The sequence below is a fragment of the Tamandua tetradactyla genome, chromosome 14 (assembly GCF_023851605.1).
Source record: "Tamandua tetradactyla isolate mTamTet1 chromosome 14, mTamTet1.pri, whole genome shotgun sequence".
In the NCBI taxonomy this organism is placed as follows: domain Eukaryota; kingdom Metazoa; phylum Chordata; class Mammalia; order Pilosa; family Myrmecophagidae; genus Tamandua; species Tamandua tetradactyla.
In genome coordinates this window covers 18,733,438-18,755,287 of record NC_135340.1, presented here as the reverse complement: position 1 = coordinate 18,755,287, position 21,850 = coordinate 18,733,438, and the positions used below count along the sequence as shown (strand labels likewise).

The following is a 21,850-nucleotide window of genomic DNA, read 5'->3' as shown; positions in this document are numbered from 1 at the left end:
TGAATAGGGATGAAAGATAAATTTAGCCAGACTGGTTAACAGGCAAATGTAAAAGAGAAGAAAAGGGACAAGGACAAATGTATTATGAAATCTAAGATGGGTACAGAGGAAAATGAAGACATGAAAAGCGTTGCAGTAAGAAGTCGCAAGGTCAATGGACTAGAGGTCTTTGTGGAGTGGAAGAATTCTTGGAACCGGAGTTCTCAGTTATTGCTCATGACACGTCTAGTTCAAAACCAATGGAAGTGAGTGATTAAGGTAGCTATTCCTTCCCCCAAATCCTTTCCCCAGAAAGTTGGGACTCAATCTTTCTGGATCTCTAAATCACGTCCACACCGCCCCCTTTGTCAGCAGAGGATATACAGTAGTGAAGAGCGCGACTCCTCGTTGCCTCTTCCAAACTCATTGTTTGGGCTGGTGTTCGGCGTTGCTAAACGGTGGCGAAGAACGTTTCAGTCCTTGGCCTATTCCATAGGGTCAGCAACTCCAGCTCCGCCTTTGCAGGTTACTGACCACTCCCCCAACTACCAGCACGGGGTTGGAGGCCTCCAAGCTCCCATAATGCTTAGAAAGATCGCTCGACCGCCATCTTGGATACGGGCGGAAGTCTAGGCTAAAGCAGAAGCAAGCTATTACTCTAGCTATCGGTAAGAATACGGGTATCACGCTAACAAGGCAGAAGCAGAAGTGGAACAGATGGAAAAACCATTCTCCTTAAGGCGTCGTCCCAAAGCCCAAGACAAGGATTCCCTTGTTTTCATGTCTTGGTCTTGGTTCCTTGCGCAGTGTATACCACGTGATTCAAGTCCTTCTTTTTTGGGGGCTCTGGGAAAGCGCTTTTTTCCTTCCCCATTTATTTTCAGTGGTCATAGAGGATATCCGGAGGCCACAGAGGAGACCAGGATCTATTATAAGTTTTCAGCAGCTGTTTGTTCTCTTATGCCACGAATAGCATAAAAATCGCTTTTTCCCCCGACGCCGCCAGAGTCCGCGGAACGTCTGCGTGCTATTGGGTCTAGTTCCGCGGGCCGGGATTAATGAGGTGCACTGGCCTGTCCTACGCTTCCGCCGCGTTTCAGGCTGTGTGCAGGGGAAGTGCTGTGGTGAGTTATTGAATGAAGTGTACTTCATTTGTGGTCGTTCTGTACGTGGTCAAGGCCGTGCCCTTCGTGGATCTCCCTTCTTTACCCCAGTTGTTGGCTCTCTCCACCTCTCACTTCACATCCGGGTGAAGGAGTTTTGCGGCGTGGGGACAGTTAATGCAGGGCGAGAGCCCCCGGACTTTGGCTTTCACCAGTGTCGTTGCCCTTAGTATGGGGTTAGGGGCTTTTAATCCCTGTTTTCGATTTTGTACCCCCTTTTCAGTACGGCTTGCATGGGAGCCAGTTGTGATCCACGTGATTCTTGTGCTTTTTCCTCAGGTTCGTCTTCTGAATTTAACAGCTGCCAGAAGCTCCTCCGTGCAAGAGGAGAGATTCTTCCTGTGTTTCCTAGCTCTGTAGCTTTCCACCGAGTTTGGATATTCCCGGGTCGTTTTTAAATGAAGAGAATTCACCTGCCTTCGCTGCGATGAAGTAGCCCTGAAAGCGAAATTTCGATTTGCCTTTAAAGGAGAAACTGGAAATCTCCTTTTGAAACATTGCGTTTCTATTCTCCACGCCTCTCCTCCAACTCCCGTAGTTTTGGTATAGAACGAGGGACTTTTTGAACATCTCTCACTATCTGGTGCTGACTTAACTGCATGATGACTTTCTGTTTGCCTGGTTTTCGAAGCTTTGTTAAGGTTTGGAAGAGCAACCTACACCTTGGGCCATGCGCAGGACATTCCCGTGTCTCTCTTCTTACTGGCTACAACGTCATCTGGAACCAACAGAGGTGGCTTTCCCTTACAGCAGTGTCTTCACAAGACACCAAAGCAACGAATCTGCCGATTGCCAAGGGCAAATATCTTAGGAAAAGATATGAAGACAGTCATATGCAAGTTTCTTCTGATTCTCATCTTTTTGCAGCGGGAGCAGCTAAGAAGAGGTCACAGATGAATCCTCAGCATAAAGATCCTGCCTCGCCACCTCGGAGGAACACTATTCAACTCCCAACAAAACCTTTGAATTCAGAGGAGTGGGATAAACTTAAAGAAAATTTCAAAGGAAAGGTGAATTTTGAACATTGGGTCAGCTCACAGCTGGCTCACTTTCATAGCTCTGTAGATGTAGCCAAATCCCTACTGGCATGGGTAGCTGCAAAAAACAATGGCATTGTAGGTTATGACTTACTGGCCAGATATCTATATCTTTGTGTCTTTCATAAGCAGACAGCCGAAGTTATTGATGTCTATGAAATCATGAAAGCCAGATACAAGCGTTTAGAATCTGGGGGTTACAGTCTTTTGATCCGGGGATTAATTCACTCAGACAGGTGGAGAGAGGCCTTGCTGCTGTTAGAAGATATCAAACAAGTCATAATTCCTTCCAAAAAAAACTATCATGACTGCATCCAGGGAGCCCTCTTTCATCAAGATGTAAACACAGCTTGGAAACTGTATCAGGAATTGCTAAGTCATAATCTTATTCCTATGTTGGAAACTTTAAAAGCCTTTTTTGACTTTGGCAAAGACATCAAGGATGATCAGTATTCAAACAAACTACTAGACATTCTTTTTTATCTGAGAAATAATCAGCTATATCCTGGAGAGTCATTTGCACACAGTATAAAAACATGGTTTGAAAGGTAATTTTGATTTTTCTTTATATATGTGTTTTTATTTTAATGGGTATGCCTAGAAGTAGCTCCCTCCTTTTTTTTGTTAGTTGCTGAGAATCGTTGCTATTCAGATTATACTTTTTTCCATCTCTTAAAGGATTTGTTCCCTCTTTCATAAGACAAAATTTACTTTCATTTTTAAAAAGGTAGCATATGGAATTTCTGCTAGTCTCCACCCATCACACAAAAAGGAAATTATAGATATTATTATAGGGAAATTATTATTGGTGGTTGTAAGTGTATTGTTTGTTTTTTAAATAAAAAGAATAAAATAGCATAAGAAATTTCTGTTAATCTCCACCCATCACACAAAATGGAAATTATAGAACATTTGTAGTTTTTATAGATTTTTTCTTTTTGGAAAGATCATTTATTTTGTTTTCTCAAATAACTAGTATGATGATGAATAGTACTTGACTAAAATTCATAGGAAGACAAGAATATAGTATTTGGCTGGACTGTCCATGGTTCAGGCTATTATTTTTAGAAGTTCCTCTGAAATCAAGTGATTGGTACAATGCATTTATTCTTTGTAATATCTGTACTCCATCAACTTGAATGGTTGGAGTGGACAGGGAAATCCTAATCAAACCTGATCCGCAAACGTTAAAATGGAAAGTCTTCATCTTTCCAGTTAGATTTGGTTTTTCTATCATTTGGCTGCCACGGCTTCAGGGCTCCTGTTTTTCCTTTGCTTTTATTCTTATTCCTTGTTTCATGTATGTTTATTACTTCACTTTACTTAACTTTTCCTCTTAGAACGTTACCACTAATTTGCTTCAGGCTCTTTCCTAAAAATTCATTCCTTCTCTCTCTCTTTTTTTTTTTCTTTTTTCTTTGCTACTGTTTATCATATTTATAGAGTTTGAAGTGGCATTATGCTTGTCTTTCAGGCTAGATCTAATCATTCAATCATTGAACAGTGTATTGAATACCAACTGTGGATCAGCCTGATTATGAAAAGTCTTTGTATGCCAAGGAGTTTGCATTTTATTACAGATTGTTATCAAGAGTGCTGATTATCAAGAAGAGTACCAGAGTTTTAGAACGGTAACTTGCGAAGCAGTGAAAAGAGTAGATTGGAGGGGGATGAAAATTGGAAACAGGGAGATCTGTTTGGAGGCAATTGTAGGTTTGGTTGAGAAATGAGATCCTGAGTTATGTAACTGGGGAAGGAGAGAAGGCGATAGGATCATTAGGATTCATTTATAATATGTGTAAGAGGAAAATGTAGAAGGTAACTTGACTGAGCAAATAAATCGATAGATAGCTTTTGAATGCCTCTGATAGAGGCTGGGTACTATGATTGTTTTGTGTTATGTGATCTGTTATGATGGCACTGACAACTAGATTGGTACTATAATATCTGATATTTAATAACTGGTGTATAAGAGAAGGGAGAAATTACTCTGGAGTAGTGCTATCTCAGGCAGCTCTGTGGAGGTTAGAGTTGAGTTTGGTGAGGTTATACAAATAAGATCAGCTGATTTCTCTGTAGCATCAGTGAGATAGATTTGGGGTTGAAGAAGATGAAGGTCTATGAGGGGGGGAGAGTAAGGGGTAGAAGAAAATCCAGAGTAGTGTACCATCAACTCTATAGCCTTGTCACAATGTAAGAACCTCTCTTCTGATTAAACCATTCTAAGAAGTATCTTCAACTTCTCAGGGTTCTTGCTGGCAGAGTTTCTAAATACACTGAATATCTTCGGGTTCAGCAGGAATCTACTTTCTGATTTGCTTTTGCAATCTTTTTTGTAGTGTTCCTGAAGAACAATGGAAAGGACAATTCACCGTAATCCAGAAAAGGTAAAGTCCACATTTTAATTTATTTATACCTTGTTTAATTCAGGTTTAGTAGGTTTTGTTGGTAATGATTTTGAAAAAATTTTCAAAACACCTAAAGGGTAGGATTAGAGTACCTAAGGAAAAAAGGTTATCTTTAGCATTGGAGAAATTGCAATACTCAAAACGTTTTTCCTATAGGTGCTGAGATCTGGTGTGAAGCCTTAGAGATATTTTCCCCTGTAGTTTGGGTCCTGGTTGTGTTTTAGGAATGACTGAAAAAACTTCACCTGGATAACCAACAGTCTAGTCTCTTGGATTTCCTGGCACACCATTGTGTGTTGTTATCAGGTTTCAAAACAAGCAGTGCAGGTTATGATCACAAAGGTATTAATGTTCTTTTTAAATTACCTTTTATTTTCTCATGTCTTGGAATTACTCATTTTAGTAAAAGTTCCTTTCCAGGACATCATTTAACATAAACCATTGTAAATTCCAGTGGTCAGTGTTTGGGCTGTGGAAAAACCATGGAGTCTATTCACCTGAGTCCAGAAGAATATGAATTTCTCAAGGAAAAAATCATGAGGGATGTAATAGATGGAGGTGATCAATACAAGAAGACGACTCCTGAGGTGAGTCTGGAAGAGGTTTTATTGCATTCTTGGATTGCTTGTCTAGAACTTTTCTTTGAAAAGGCCAGGTAAAAAATATTTTAGGCTTTCTGAGCCATTCATTCTCTTTCTATCTCAACTACTCAACTCTAGTACAGTGCAAATAGCCCCAGGCAATACGTAAATGAATGGGTCCGATATTATAATATCAAGCAATAGGCTGGATTTGGCTTGCGGTCATAGTTTGCTAACCTTTAGGAGAGGTTGCTTTAGAATTTTATAGAATGATTGGGTTAGACTGCATCCACTGAAGTCAGTCTTCTTACACCTGTGCACAAGTGCAGTTTAACAAAAAGGTAGCTGGCTCTTTCTTTGGTATACTTCCAGTAAACTGTTCTGGTAAGTCCCATGAAAAAACTCTAGTTAGTCAGCTTTTCTAGTCAAGGTAGCTTAGAGAAACTTGACAAAATTGTTTGTTTTCTTAGTATTGAGTTTAATTCTTTAAGTAATTTATTATAGCTTTATTTCACTTATCTTGAGCACTTTTTGCTGCCTTACTATATTAAGTTGAACAGGTAAAATGCTTTTCTGTTGGTCGTCCCTGAGGAAAGGCTGCCCATTTTCTCACTGAATGCTTTTTCTTCAAGGTACCAAGTGAAAATGAGAGGGGAAAATTGTTCTGTTTTCTTACCTTGACCTAGAACTTTCAGAAAATGCCTATAGATCATATGATGATCTTTAATCCTCAATAAAATAAAAATCTGATACTTTAAAGCTGTATTTCCATTTTATAGAATATCTTTTAGCTGACTTTATTGATGTAACAACATTTAACATTTGCTAAGGAGCGCTAAGTACTTTACATAATTTTATCTTTCATTTAATCCTTACAACCATCCTAAAAGGTATTATTTTATTTCTATTTACAAATAAAATGATTGATACTTTTAAGAGATTAAATCTGCCCAAGAGCACCCTACTAATAATATCCAGGTCTGACTGACCCCCAAAGCTCTGACATTATACTTTACTGTCTCTTATGGTTGGAAAAGTTACAGTGGCAATCCACACTTTCAGATATGCTTCAGAGACAAGTGCTTGTGTTTCTCTTCATGCCTTAGAAATTTCTGCCAGCTAAAATATGCTTTAAACAAATAAATTCCCTTTTCAGTCAACAAACATGTACTGAGCATTTAAATATATCTTCTTAACTAGTTATTAAGAAAGATGTAAGATACGTGAATCATGCTGTTGCTACCAGAGACTTACATTTCTGTTATGTGAGTAATTGAAAATTCTTCACAACCCCAACTTTTTTTTGTTTAAAAAATTTTTTTAGCCCAAAGAAAAAGTAAAACAAATAACACAATGAACACCTATATACCCTTCATCTAGCATACTCAACTATTAATATTATGGCATATTTGCTTTCTCTCTATCTGTGTTTTTAAATGACCCATTTGAAAGTAATCTGCAGAAAGGATGACTCTGTACCTTAAATATTTTTTCATGCATCTTCTAAGAATAAGAAAATTCTAGGAAAGTAAATACTGTTATCACATTTAAGAGAACAAAAATGATATCTAATAAATGGCACATGTTCAAACTTCCCCAAAATGTATTTCTTCCAAAAATGAATTTTATAACTTTTTTGCCCTGACTTAGGATTCAGTCAAGGTATACTTCTTGCTTTTGGTGTCTAATTCCCACTTAATCCAGAAGAGTTCCTCTTATCTTCTTTTGTTTGAACTGTGTTGATTTTTTTAAGACTTGTCTTGTGCAAGGCATCTCAAACTTTGTGCCTATGAATCACCTGAGAATTTTGTTAAAATGCAGATTCTGATTCAGTTGTTGAGTGGGGCCTGAAATTCTTAGACTGTCAAATCTCTCCACTGTAAAGGAATATTTTTCCCTTTGTAATTAATAATCTTTGGCATAATACTTTGAGGCCACACAAATGTCCAGTAATCCGTTCAATTTTCACCTAATGTTTTTAGCATCATGGAAATGATCCCTGTCTTTGAAGGCTGCAAAGTATGATTTTCTAATGATTTCATTCTTTCTATGTCTATTTGCTGGCATTAGTCCATAAAAGTTTTCCCTCTTCTCTTAAAAAACAAAATTAAAATGGATACAAGGACTTTGAAAACTTACTGTAGTAGAATCCATTAAATTATTATTCTTTTGATGCTCAAATTGTCCCAGATATGGCCAGGGAGCACTCCTTCAAGTCAGCCCTGGTGTCTTAACATTTTTCCTCAGTTTTTGAGCACTTCTATACTTCTGACATATGATGTCCCAGTTTCTCACCTTCAAGTATCCCTGTGTAGTCATTAAATAACTAATTGAATACTTTTGCTTAACACTTAAAATACTTAAATACTGATAACAATTCCATTTTAATTACTATAATTTTTATTCTAGTTTAATAGAAGGGAAGATTTGTTTGTTTTCTCTGACAGAGATATAGAACCCAGAACAAAACCTTCTCAGATGCTGTAGGAGTTGTTGCAGGCTCCAGACTGTAGTGAGAATAGCAAAGGGTAAATGTACATTTATTAGCATAATTGCCAAAGAACTGCTCAGCCCTTGAGTATATTAACAGAAGGGTAGGGACTGTTTATGGCAGGGAAAATGACCTGCTTTTCTGTTTTTCTCTTCCCTAGTATCCTTCTTCTTCCCCCTGCAGTTCCCAATTCTTATCATCTATCTTTTACCTTTAAGCTATTAACTTAAAATAATAGTATAAATAGCTACTATTTATTGAATGATTACCATATGTCACGCACTGCTAGGCCTGTTACACTCAAATCAGAATTGCAAGGGTATCACTATTTTGGATACAAAATAAGAAACATACCCATGTTCAGAGGCACATGGCTGGACTGATTCAGGATTTTGTTTTTGATGACTGGTTAGGTAGGAGGGCAGGCATGGATCCAGAGCACTCCTTGGTGAATAGAGCTAGAACCAACTTTTTTTTCTGAGACTAGAGGGAAGGAATTAAGGGTGGTGGATACAGTTAATTATATAGGTGAGGGCAGAGTGTATAGAGCATTTATTCGGACCTCTAATTTCTCTGAGGACCAGGAGACTTGTTGATCATTTGAAGGTAAGAGAGAGTATGGTAGTCTGAGGGAGCTTGAAGAGAGTGTTAAAAGTTTTGAACATTTGGGTGATTTGTAATAGGATTAGGGAAAGTATTGCTGGGTGGTGCTAAAGCCCCAACTGAGGCTGGAGAGCATACATTTGTAGTGCCCTTGATTTCTCCTGGTGAGCCATTTTGAGCAGTCCTGAACCATCCAGGTATAGGAACAGAGAAAACAGATGGATAAGATGATATAGAAGGATACAGGGTTTTGCTAGTCTGGTGTGGTTGAGGGTAAAGGAAGAATAGGAGTTGAGGGTATAGGTGAGAGGATGATTCAAGTAATGGACCATGAGGTCAAGATTGATAGGAAGAAAAGGTGGGAGCTCATGGATCAGGAGGCAATGGTAATAAAAATGGGCTGGATGTTCCTTGAGGTTGAAGAGCATAGAAGGAGTGAGCATAGAGATCAGAAGATTTCAGTCAGTGTTATTAGAGTTTAGATTTCAGAGTTAGAGTCCTCTGAAGTGATGACAGTGTCCAGGGTGGGAGAGTTGAGCAGATGAAGGAATTAGGAGACTAAAATGCTAGATACTCATTCACATCTAGCAAATAAGTGTCCATACGGTCCTTTTTTTCTTTTCTTTTCTTTAAGTTGTGAAAAATAGCATATATACCAAAAACAATAAATTTCAGAGCACACCACAACAATTAGTTATAGAGCAGATTTCAGAGTTTGGTGTGGGTTACTGTTCTACAATTTTATGTTTTTCCTTCTGGTTTCTCTAAGACACTGGAGACTAAAAGAATTATCAGTATAATGATTCAGCAGTCATACTCATTTGTTAAATCCTGTCTTCTCTGTTATAACTCCACCTTTTCCTTTGACCTTTCTCCCACCCACTCTTTAGGGGTATTTGGACTATTCCCATTATACTTTTTTCAAGTTGGAAAGAACTGTTGAAATATGGGTTGGGGGATGGAACTAGTTGATGTTCTGGAGAGGCTGACCCCTCTAGGTTTCAGGACTTACCTGGCCTAGGAACCTTTCTGGAGGTTATAGGTTTCTTGAAAGTAATCATAGTGCAGGGAACCCTTGTAGAATTTCAGATAAAGCTCTAGGTGTTCTTTAGGGTTGGTTTTGATTTGGGTTTCACAAACCACAATAAATTACAATTTCAAGAGTTCCCCCCAGAGTAGCCTCTTGACTCTGTTTGAACTTTCTCAGCCACTGATATCTTATTTTTACGATTCTTTTCCCCCTGTTGGTTAGGAAAGCATTGTCGATCCCACAGTGCCAAGACGAGGCTCATCCCTGGGAGTCAAGTCCTGCATTGCTAGGGAGACTTTGACTGCTCAATCTCATGTTCCGCGTGGCTGGGGAAGGGGGGGCCAATGATTTTACTTGCATGTTGGGCTTAGGGGGAGAAGGGCCACATCTCAGCACTAAAAGAGGTCCTCTGAAAGTAACTCTTAGGCATAACTCCTAGGCTTAGCTTCTCTGCTTCATAAATAAGTTTCACAAGAGCAAGCCTCAAGATTAAGGACTTGGCTTATTGACTTGGGAGTCCGTAATGTTTGACACAGTATTGGGGGGGTTTTGTAGGGATAAAGTTTAATAGTTCCATATTTTTTCTCCCATCCCTCAAGGGACTTTGCCAATACTTTTTAATTATCTGTTCAACATAATCTAGGATGTGTCCAGGCATTACATAAGCTATACAGGATTACAAGCCCTCATTCCCATTCTAGACTCCCTGTGTTTGGGTTGTTGAAATGACCTATCCAGACTGGTTGAATTAGATTATGTGTTATAGAAAATTTAGGTTTTTGACAAAATAAACCTCTCTTTCTTTGGTCTCATAGAGTGGGTAAAGTTCTAAAATACAGGCAGTGTCCTCCTTACACTGTATTCTGATTTACCTAAGTCTTTACCCAATTCGCTTTGTTCTTATCTCTAGTTGAAGCCTGATCTCTTTTTCAGTTTCTTTAACAGTTGTTGTATCCGGCAATGCTGACCTTCAGAACTGCAGAACTCCAGTTCTGAGCCTTAGGTGACACACAGGTACCCAAAGTTCCAGGAAAATACCAGGTTATACAAATATAGCACAGCCTCTCAAAATCTAGAAATAATAATTACAACTCTGGACTAAATGTGACTACTATACAAACTTACAATCTAGGCCCCAATTTTCTTATAAGTATTTTCTAATTGAGACCTATAAGGTCCTTTTAAAAAAATGATGATAACCATATTTCTGGAATGCTTACCATGTGTTGGGGCACTGCCCTTTACCTTAGGGTAGTGATGAAGATTGTCAGTTAGGTGCCAAATTCTTGATGAATGTGGAGGTGTCCTGGAGGACACAAGGTGATAGAGAGGAGGAATGTAGAATGGTATAGATCAGGGGTTGGCAAGTTGTGACCTGCAGACCAAATCTGGGCTACTGCCTAGTTTTATAAATAAAGGTTTATTGGAACACATTATTCCCCTATGTATTGTCTATGGTTGCTTTCACCTTGCAGAATTAAGTAGGTCTAATAGAGATTCTGTGGCCCACAAACTCTAACATTTTTACCACTTGGCCCTTTACAGAAAAAGCTTGCAAACCCCTAGTATAGATGACTATCATGAGTCTTATTTGAATTTCGGGATGGAGAAGTAATGACTTTGAAGGAGCATTGCGACTAGAAGAGTGCCACTCCCCTCTCCATCATCCTATAGCATGCTGTGGGAGAATGAGTAGCCACTAGTAAGGAGCATTGTGTAGGTGCTGGTGAGACATTGAATTGTTTTAAGCAAGAGTCTGATATATATATTTTAGGGAGTCCTCTCTCGCACCTGGGTAGAAATGGGAGTTGAAAGAGATAAAACTGAGCCCAGTCAGACTACTGAGTGGGCTAAATATGAGATATGAGGAAAATGAGGGCCTGAAGAAAGGTAGAGAAGGAAAAGGTCAGCATTTGAGAACATACAGGAAATAAAATTGGCTGTAATGATGAAGTAGAGGGGCAAGATGACATTTAGATTTTTGGCACGGCTGACTTGTGGACAAATGTTCACTCCTTTTTTTCTTCAACCCCCCTGAGGTGATGCCATCTACTCAGAACAGATATGAGGGGAAGATGATACTTTAATTTGTGAACATATTGGGTTTTTCTTTTTTTTTTTTTATTAACGGAAAGAAAAAAAAAGAAATTAACACAACATTTAGAAATCATACCATTCTACATATGCACTCAGTAATTCTTAACATCATCACATAGATGCATGATCATCGTTTCTTAGTACATTTGCATCGGTTTAGAGGAACTAGCAACACAACAGAAAAAGATATAAAATGTTAATATAGAGAAAGGAAATAAAAGTAGTAATAATAGTAAAACAAACAAACAAAAAAAACAAACAAAAAAAACCCTATAGCTCAGATGCAGCTTCATTCAGTGTTTTAACATGATTACTTTACAATTAGGTATTATTGCGCTGTCCATTTTTGAGTTTTTGTATCTAGTCCTGTTGCACAGTCTGTATCCCTTCAGCTTCAATTACCCATTGTCTTACCCTGTTTCTAACTCCTGCTGGACTCTGTTACCAATGACATATTTCAAGTTTATTCTCGAATGTCCGTTCACATCAGTGGGACCATACAGTATTTGTCCTTTAGTTTTTGGCTGGACTCACTCAGCATAATATTCTCTAGGTCCATCCATGTTATTACATGCTTCATAAGTTTATCTTGTCTTAAAGCTGCATAATATTCCATCGTATGTATATACCACAGTTTGTTTAGCCATTCTTCTGTTGATGGACATTTTGGCTGTTTCCATCTCTTTGCAATTGTAAATAACGCTGCTATAAACATTGGTGTGCAAATGTCCGTTTGTGTCTTTGCCCTTAAATCCTTTGAGTAGATACCTAGCAATGGTATTGCTGGGTCGTATGGCAATTCTATATTCAGCTTTTTGAGGAACCGCCAAACTGCCTTCCACAGTGGTTGCACCCTTTGACATTCCCACCAACAGTGGATAAATGTGCCTCTTTCTCCGCATCCTCTCCAGCACTTGTCATTTTCTGTTTTGTTGATAATGGCCATTCTGGTGGGTGTGAGATGATATCTCATTGTGGTTTTGATTTGCATTTCTCTAATGGCCAGAGACATTGAGCATCTCTTCATGTGCCTTTTGGCCATTTGTATTTCCTCCTCTGAGAGGTGTCTGTTCAAGTCTTTTTCCCATTTTGTAATTGTGTTGGCTGTCTTTTTGTTGTTGAGTTGAACAATCTCTTTATATATTCTGGATACTAGACCTTTATCTGATATGTCATTTCCAAATATTATCTCCCATTGTGTAGGCTGTCTTTCTACTTTCTTGATGAAGTTCTTTGATGCACAAAAGTGTTTAATTTTGAGGAGCTCCCATTTATTTATTTCCTTCTTCAGTGTTCTTGCTTTAGGTTTAAGGTCCATAAAACCGCCTCCAGTTGTAAGATTCATAAGATATCTCCCTACATTTTCCTCTAACTGTTTTATGGTCTTAGACCTAATGTTTAGATCTTTGATCCATTTTGAGTTAACTTTTGTATAAGGTGTGAGATGCGGGTCTTCTTTCATTGTTTTACATATGGATATCCAGTTCTCTAGGCACCATTTATTGAAGAGACTGTTCTGTCCCAGGTGAGTTGGCTTGACTGCCTTATCAAAGATCAAATGTCCATAGATGAGAGGGTCTATATCTGAGCACTCTATTCGATTCCATTGGTCGATATATCTATCTTTATGCCAATACCATGCTGTTTTGACCACTGTGGCTTCATAATATCCCTTAAAGTCCGGCATCGCGAGACCTCCAGCTTCGTTTTTTTCCCTCAAGATGTTTTTAGCAATTCGGGGCAACCTGCCCTTCCAGATAAATTTGCTTATTGGTTTTTCTATTTCTGAAAAATAAGTTTTTGGGATTTTGATTGGTATTGCATTGAATCTGTAGATCAATTTAGGTAGGATTGACATCTTAATTATATTTAGTCTTCCAATCCATGAACACGGTATGCCCTTCCATCTATTTAGGTCTTCTGTGATTTCTTTTAGCAGTTTTTTGTAGTTTTCTTTATATAGGTTTTTTGTCTCTTTGGTTAAATTTATTCCTAGGTATTTTATTCTTTTAGTTGCGATTGTAAATGGGATTCGTTTCTTGATTTCCCCCTCAGCTTGTTCATTACTAGTGTATAGAAAAGCTACAGATTTTTGAATGTTGATCTTGTAGCCTGCTACTTTGCTGTACTCATTTATTAGCTCTAGTAATTTTGTTGTGGATTTTTCTGGGTTTTCTACGTATAGTATCATATCGTCTGCAAACAGTGATAGTTTTACTTCTTCCTTTCCAATTTTGATGCCTTGTATTTCTTTTTCTTGTCTAATTGCTTTGGCTAGAACTTCCAACACAATGTTGAATAATCATATTGGGTTTTAATACCAGCAGCATATCCAGGGCTTCAGGTCCAGCTTAGGGGAGAGCTATTGATGAAGATTTGGGAAATCATCAGTATAATAGTAGTAGACTAAACCCTAAGAATGCCTGAGCTCATCCAAGAAAAGAGTGGGAAGAGCAGGAGGCTGAGTTCAGAACCTGGTGGGGCTGAGTAGGGAACGCTAGCGTAGGAAGGAAGAGTGAAAGAGAAGTCCATTAGTAGAATAATCAGAGCAAGACTGCACTGTCACAGATGCCAAAAGAGAGGCCACATGTACAACAGATTTAGTAAGAAGAGATCTGAGAAGAATCCATCGGTTTTGCCAGTAAGAAGTCATTGATGACCTTAGGAAGAACAGTTTCAGTGGTACACTAGGGACAAGAGCCATCCAGGTGATAGCTGAATGAACAGACATTGAGTGTATAGTCTTCTTTTGAAAAGTTTAGATGAGAATAAGAAGGAAGAGGTGGAATAGTGATGGGTAGTAGAAGGTAGGATGTCACGGGAGAGTTTGGAAAGATGGGAGAAACTTGTTCATAGGATTAAAGAAGGGCGGCAATAGAGGTGAAAAATATTGGTTAAGCAGCTTATATAAGGAGAAAACAAGGATTATGAGTGAGTGAGATTCAAGAGAAATTGGGAGGGGTTGTCAAAAAGCACAAATGGGTAGTTAGAAATGAGAAACACCTTATTTGACACTGTAGAAAAGAAAATGAGGATAGGTGTGGATGTAGAAAAGTATAGGTGGAAGGAGAGAAAATTGAGGGAAATGACACCTATTATGTCAAAGAATGCAAGTTGGGGAGATCAAATTGAGAGAAGGACTGGAAGAAAGTGGTAAAGGTTTAGAATGATTCCTGAAGGAAATGAGGAAGTTGCTAATCAAGTCAGAGGGTTGCTGTACGAAGTGGGTGCTGAAGTTTGAATCCGTGAATTTGCACACCATTACTTTTCATGATCGTGGATTTATTTTTAAAAGAGCTTGACTCATTGAATGTGGTAGTAAATGAAGACAAAACTTAACAATGATTCAGAGTTTTGGTTTTGTTAGTTCGTTGTGACAATATGTTAGGGGACATGGGAAGGTACTTGTAGCACAGCAGTGAACATGATCCACCATGGGCCAACCCAGCTAGAAAAGGAAGAAAGGCTAGAGAGCACTGTTGAGAGGGTTGTCCACTTACAGTCTCCATGGAGGTAGAAGAAAATATATAGTGAAAGTACAGGAATGAAACTCAGAAGACTGAGGTGAGAGAGTGGGTAAGGTTTCAGAGGTGAAACCATCTCATACCCTTACCAGATCCAGGGTCCAGCCATCAAGGATTGGTATGTGTCCCAGGGCAGAGTTCAGCTCGGCAATTTACTTTCCCCAAGATTTCTCTCCTTATTTTTTTGCTCACTATTCATTTCAAATATGTATTAAAACTATATAGTATTCTGCATTTTAAATGATACTGTACTAGGAGCATAAATAACACATAGTCTGACAAATAGTTGGAACTGCCTTGCTTATAATTTGAGATTATCACGTACAAACAAAGGGGTAATTACTAAGTATACAAACAAAGCCATGTTGGTTTTGCTTGTACACTTAAAGAAAATAATTTATGTCAGCTGACCTCCATAAGTAACTAAAATGAACATTATCAAAGTTGTTTCAGGCTTACATATCTTCTCCACACAGTACTCTTTTATTCAAACAAAGTAAATGAGACAGTGTCTTTTAATAAAATGGGTCTCAATGCTGGCTGCTAGTTAGAATAACTTGTGGAGTGTTTTTAAAAAAAAACTGATACCTAGACTCCATCTTCTAGAGGTTTTGCCTTTTTTTAAAAAAAAACAAAACAACAGTTTATTGAGATATACTTGATGTACAATAATTTGTACATATTTAGAGTATACAATTTGATGAGTATGCACATGTGTATATGTATCTGTGAAACTGTCAGCAAAGTCAAAATAATGAAAATATCCATCAGCCCTCCAAAGTTTCTTCATGCCCTTTTGTAATGACTCCCTCCAGCACCACCCCTTTCCCTGCCATACCCAGGCAACCATTATGGAATCCTACAGTATATACTTTATTTTTTGGTCTGGTGTATTTTACATAGCATCATTATTTTGAGAGTCATCCATGTTGTATGTATCAGTAGTTTATTTTTATTGCAGAGTAGTCTTCCATTGTGTATAAATCCATTCACTTGTTGAGAAACACTGTTATTTCCAGTTTTTTGCTATTTTAAATAAAGCTGTTAAGAATATTCAGTACAAGTCTTTGTATAGACACATATTTTTCTTTCTCTTCGTCATATATCTAGGAGTAGACTGGGCAGGTCTTAGGATAAGTGCATGTGTATCTTCTTTTTTTTTTGAGTCATGAGAAACTTTATATAAACATTACACTACTTCAAAAATTGCACATTAAATGCAAAACAATTTTTAGCAGTTACACACGATGGGTACATACAATCACTTTACACAGGTATACACAGGTGTGCATATAGCAAATATGTGCACACACACACACCACCACTCACGTTCTTATACAAATAATCAAATATCCATACCCATCTGTTCTAGTTTGCTAGCTGCTGGAATGCAGCACACCAGAGATGTACCCATCCTCTGTGATTACCACCTGTTAGCATCATATTCTCAAGGGTCCAGGTTCCTAATGTATAAATCCATTCACCTGTAATTCTCTCTCTCAGAGGCAAGCAGCTAAAGGAGTGGGAAGTCTGCTCTGATACTTTTTTTATTTTATTAATTTTTAATATTAAAAAAAATGTAACAGCAAACAAATGCGAACATTCTTAACTTTTGATCTTTCTGTTCTCCATCTATAATCATAAATTCACAATATCATCTCATAGTTGCATATTCATCATCATGATCATTTCCTAGAACATTTGCATCAATTCAGAAAAAGAAATAAAAAGGCAACAGGAAAAAATTCATACATACCATACCCTTTACCCTTCCCTTTCATTGATCACTAGCATTTCAGTCTAAATTTATTTTAACATTTGTTCCCCCTATTATTTATTTTTTATTCCATATGTTTTACTCGTCTGTTGATAAGGTAGATAAAAGGAGCATCAGACACAAGGTTTTCAAAATCACACAGTCACACTGTGAAAGCTATGACACTGTGATATACAATCATCTTCAAGAAACATGGCTACTGGAACACAGCTCTACATTTTCAAGCAGTTCCCTCCAGCCTCTCCATTACATCTTGACTAACAAGGTGATCTCGAATTAATGCGTAAGAGTAACCTCCAGGATGAGTGCTTGACTCTGGAATCTCTCAGCCATTGACAGTTTATTTTGTCTCATTTCATTCTTCCCCCTTTTGGTTGAGAAGGTTTTCTCAATCCCTTCATGCTGAGTCTCAGCTCATTCTAGGATTTCTGTCCCACGTTGCCAGGAAGGTCCATACCCCTGGGAGTCATGTCTCATGTAGACAGGGGGAGACAGTGAGTTTGCTTGTTGTGTTGGCTGGGGAGAGAGAGAGGCCACATCTGAGCAACAAAAGAGGTTCTCTTGGGGGGTGAATCTTAGTCCTAATTTTAAGTAGGCTTAGCCTATCCTTTGCAGAGTTAAGTTTCATATGAACAAACTGCAAGATTGGGGGGGCTGAGCTTTGGTTTTTCTCACTGGTTGTGAGAATATCAAGAATTCTACTTGGGGAAGTTGAATTTTCCCCCTTTCTCACCATTCTCCGAAGAGGACTTTGCACATACTTTTTTATTCATTGTTCAGATCACTCTGGGATTTATCGGGGCATCACTCTGGACAAACCAACAAAATCTCATGCCCTACTCAAGGTTCCATATGCATGTGTACCTTCTTAAGAAACTGCCAAACTGTTTTCCAAAGTGGTTGTACCACTTTACATTTTTCACCAGCAGTGTTTGAGGGTTACAGCTTCTCTACATTCTGCATCCTGGCCAGCACTTGGAATGGCCAGTCTCCTTTACCATTCTAATGGGTGTGAACTGGTGTCTTGTGATTTTAGTTTGCATTTTCCTAGTCACTAATGGTGTTGAGCCTCTTATGATGTGCTTAATTGCCATTGATTAATCTTCTTTTAAAATCTTTTGCCCATTTTTATAAAATTGTGTGTTTTCTTTCCTTATTATTTAGTTGTAAGAGTTGTGTATAAAAATTTATATTTTGACTAGTACAGTTCCTAATATAACTATGTGGACAGTTTAATTGAACACCAATAGTACTTGGAACCTTGGGTAGGGCATGAGGTTTTGTAGGTTTGTCCAGAGTGATGCCCCAATAAATCCCAGAGTGATTTCAACAGTGAATAAAAAAGTATTTGCAATATGTAGAATGGAATGATATCTTAATGTTTTGTTTGTTGTTAATTTTTTTTTAATTAATAAAAAAAAAAAGTATTTGCTAAGTCCTCTTTGGGGAATGGTGAGAAAGGGGGAAAATTCAGCTTCCCTAAGTGTAGAATTCTTGATATTCTCACAATCAGTGGGGACAACCAAAGCAATAGGCTGAGCCCCCCCAATCTTGGGGTTTGTTAACATGAAACTTAACTCGGCAAAGGATAGTCTAAGCCTACTTAAAATTAGGCCTGTCTCCCCCAAGAGAACCTCTTTCGTTGCTCAGATGTGGCCTCTCTCAGCCAATATGAGTAGCAAACTCACCGCCCTCCCCCTCTCTACGTGGGATATGACTCCCAGGGGTGTGGACCTTCCTGGCAATGTGGGACAGAAATCCTAGAAAGGGATTGAGAATACCTTCTTGACCAAAAGGGGGAAGAGCGAAATGAGACAAAATAAAGTGTCAATGGCTGAGAGATTCCAAATAGAGTTGAGAGGTTAGATTAAAGCATGTGGAGAGCTATGTAAGTTGAAAGATATCTGCGTCGTTTTATTTAAGTCAGGTTAGTGATATAGGTAAAGATGGAAGTTTTATTAATTTTAAGTGAACAAAGATCCCTAAATTATATGTGTACATTGATTTAACTGAACGGAATTGAATTGGCATCAGTAAAGATCAAAAATTAAATTTGAAACACCGTGGATAGAGTAGATCCCTTTTCCTCTTATTTGCTCAAGTTTTTAATAATAATATATTAAATTGCAGTCAGATTCTCTTTTTTTCATATTGAATTGCTTAGGTATGAATTAAATACTTATCAGGGAAAATTTCAAACATGCCAAAGAAGAGAGACTAATATAATGAACATCCAGCTTCAATAATTATTAGCTCATGGCCACTCTTATTTCATTTATACTTCCACGTGTTCCTCCCTTACCTGCCACTCCCCCCACCAGATTATTTTTAAGCAAGTCATTTCTCCTATAAATTATAAATTTAGTTTTAAGTAATACAGTAAGAAATAATTCAGAGCAGCAGTTCTCAAACTTTTATGTCTCAAGACCCTTTTCTATTCTTAAAAATCATTGAATATCCTAGGAGCTTTTGTTTATTTGGGGTTAGTCTTATTGAAAATTACTGGATTAGAAATTAAAATGGAGAGGCTTTAAAAATATGTATTAATTTATTTAAAGTGACAGTTTAAAGTATTACATGTTAACATAAATTGTATTTTTATGAATGCTAGCTCTACTGTCCAAAAAAATAGTGAGAAAAGTGGTGTTGTTTAACATATTTGCAAATTTCTTTAATATATGACAATAAAACTGGATTTTTATATCTGGTTCTGCATTCAATCTGTTGCAGTATGTTGTTTCAGTTGAACTATGTGAAGGAAATCTAGCCTCATAGAGATATGTAGTTGGAGAAAAGAGCATTTTACTAGTATTGTTAGGTAATTGTAATTGTTCTTCTTTGATGCCAGAACTCCTTGTACACTTGTGAGCAAATGGAAGTGAAAAAAGGCAAATTACATCTTATGAAAATATTTTAACCTTGTTACTCCATTGAAGGGGTCTTGGGGATCCCCACAGTCCTCAAACCCACTTTGAAAACCGGTACTCTAGAAATACTCTATTTTAAATGTGATTCTTTTTTATTTATGTTTTAAACATTTAAGAAAAATTTATTTTCTTCTGTTTTGTTATATAAACAGAATAATGAAAGAAGTTAACGAAAATAAGAAAAAGACAACAGTTCCACTACTCCACATATCTTCTATTTAGTTTCTTCTCTTCTGTTATTATTGACACTTATTTCATCATCTTTTCCTTTCCAAAATAGGAGTGTTTTTTCCTGATCATATAATACTATTTATTAATCATTAAAAACATCGGAATATGAAATAATAGACCACCATGATCATTTTTAATTTGTAAGGAAACTTTACTCATAATTGCAGTCTCCCCAAATCCTGTGATTTAGAACTTAAACGTTTAATGACTTGGGACTCTGCTATTGAGAAAAGAAATTAGAGGAAGAAAAATTGCATCTGAGGTACTTAATTGATGTTTTAGGGTTAAAATTGAACCATTTGTTCTGCTTGATAATATCTTTCAGTTAATTGACAGAAGGGAGGACTTCTGGTGATTCACTGTAGATAAATGCCAGAACAGGTGATCCAAATGAAATGTCAGTGTAAGAACTTATCTAATTTAGTATTTTTTTTGTTTGTTTTTAATGTAGAACAAAGATCCCAACACTGGTGTGAGAGTGTTCATTGTGAAAGATCTTTCTCACGGGCTTTAAAACTTCGTTTTCTTTCTCTTCTGTTGCAGATCTGTTCATCTCTAAAATGAATTCCGAGTTTGTTTTTTTCTTCACGGATTTAAAAAAACTACTGTATGTGACAAATGGCAATCTTTGGGGGTTTTGAGATTTTTAAAAATCTGAGAGGAATTTAATTATTTGCAAAGTATAACTTTAAAACCATGTATTTTGAAGTATTTATTATAAAAGACTATTACTAGAAAATAAGTAGTCCCCAAGTTATAAACATTTTGTCCAATGCACAATTAAGAATTAATCATTAATGCTATTCCCAATTCCCCCTTTCTCATCTCCACTCATAGCACAAGTGAAAACTGGAAAATAGGCATGTGATCTCTGGATCATCCTGGTGAGTTGGTCCAAGAATTGTGGCCAAAATGGAGAAACTTATAGAAAGATGAATACAAAAATACAAGAAGAATAAAAGCTTAAAGGCAGAAGCAAGCTGACTGCTAGCAGTGGCCTTCCCAACTTCTAGTTAATTTTCCTACTCCTTACTAGAGAATCTTCATTTTTCTTTTAACAGCACTTGATGAAATTCTAGTGACTGGTATCCCTTCTTTTTTTCTTTGTTAGAGAAGCTGAGGGTTTACAGAATAATCATGCATAAAACACAAAATTCACATTTACCATCCTCTTATTAATACCTTCCATTGGTGTGGTGCATTTGTTTCAATTGATAAAGGCACATTTTATGACTGAACTCTTTACTTTAGTCCTCAGTTTAGGATTCACTGAGTAGTGCAGTTCCATGGATCTTAATCTTTTAAAATAAGAGCAGTTTGAAGCAGTGCATTTTCCTCTTAATGCTTAACTGGGATTACTTTTATAAGGCAATGAACGTTGGGTGTGGGTATTTGGTTGGGGCTGTTTTAGAGTAGAGTTTGTAATTTATAGAAGTGGTGATCCTTTTTGGAAATCAGGTATGAGGTGGATGCTAGAGTGAGGAATTGAATGTGGATTAGAGTGCTGGAGGCAGAAGGATACCTTTAAGAAGTTTGAACAAGGTGGGAGTGTGCAGTGGAGAAATTTGACTTATTTTTTTCTTTGGCCAAGGACAAAAGCATTTCTTTTTTTCCTGACACCTTGTGATCTTTTCTCCCTAGGATTCATGCAGGTACTATTAGAGTGATACTGTAGCCTCATTGTGTAGTTTGGTTTAGAAACCAAAGATTTTTTATTATTTTGTGTCTGTGGGAAAAGTATTGTGAGTTCTTAGTAACTATCTTTTCAGTGAGCTTATAGAATGGTGTATTGGGAATGAGGCAATACCCAGAGTGACTGCAGTTTTAGTTTTCTTAGAAAATCTTTTTAGATTTCAATTTTTTTTCTTAACTATTGACTAAATGTATCAATTTTATTGCTTTTCCATTTGGTCTCCCTTGAAAGCAGAATACTGTAAAGTAACAGTAACACACTAGTACTGAGACTAGTACTATTTTTGAGGGAGGAGAAAACTACCAATGT

The 21,850-nt window shown here is 37.4% G+C and overlaps 1 protein-coding gene across 8 annotated transcripts in view; it reads left to right on the top strand.

Moving 5' to 3' along the window:
- Positions 1 to 574: 574 nt before the first annotated feature.
- Positions 575 to 21,850, top strand: part of PRORP (protein only RNase P catalytic subunit) — a 159,759-nt gene continuing 138,483 nt past the window's right edge. For 7 of the 8 annotated variants that reach the window (XR_013162201.1, XR_013162203.1, XR_013162200.1 and 4 more), the window contains exons 1-4: positions 654 to 1,103; positions 1,422 to 2,727; positions 4,519 to 4,566; positions 5,042 to 5,174. Coding sequence is in view for 3 of the 8 variants with exons in the window: in XM_077126952.1 (XP_076983067.1) it covers positions 1,742 to 2,727; positions 4,519 to 4,566; positions 5,042 to 5,174 (1,167 nt within the window). In the remaining 5 variants the exon portion in view is untranslated. The other variant, XM_077126953.1, reaches the window with a different exon arrangement.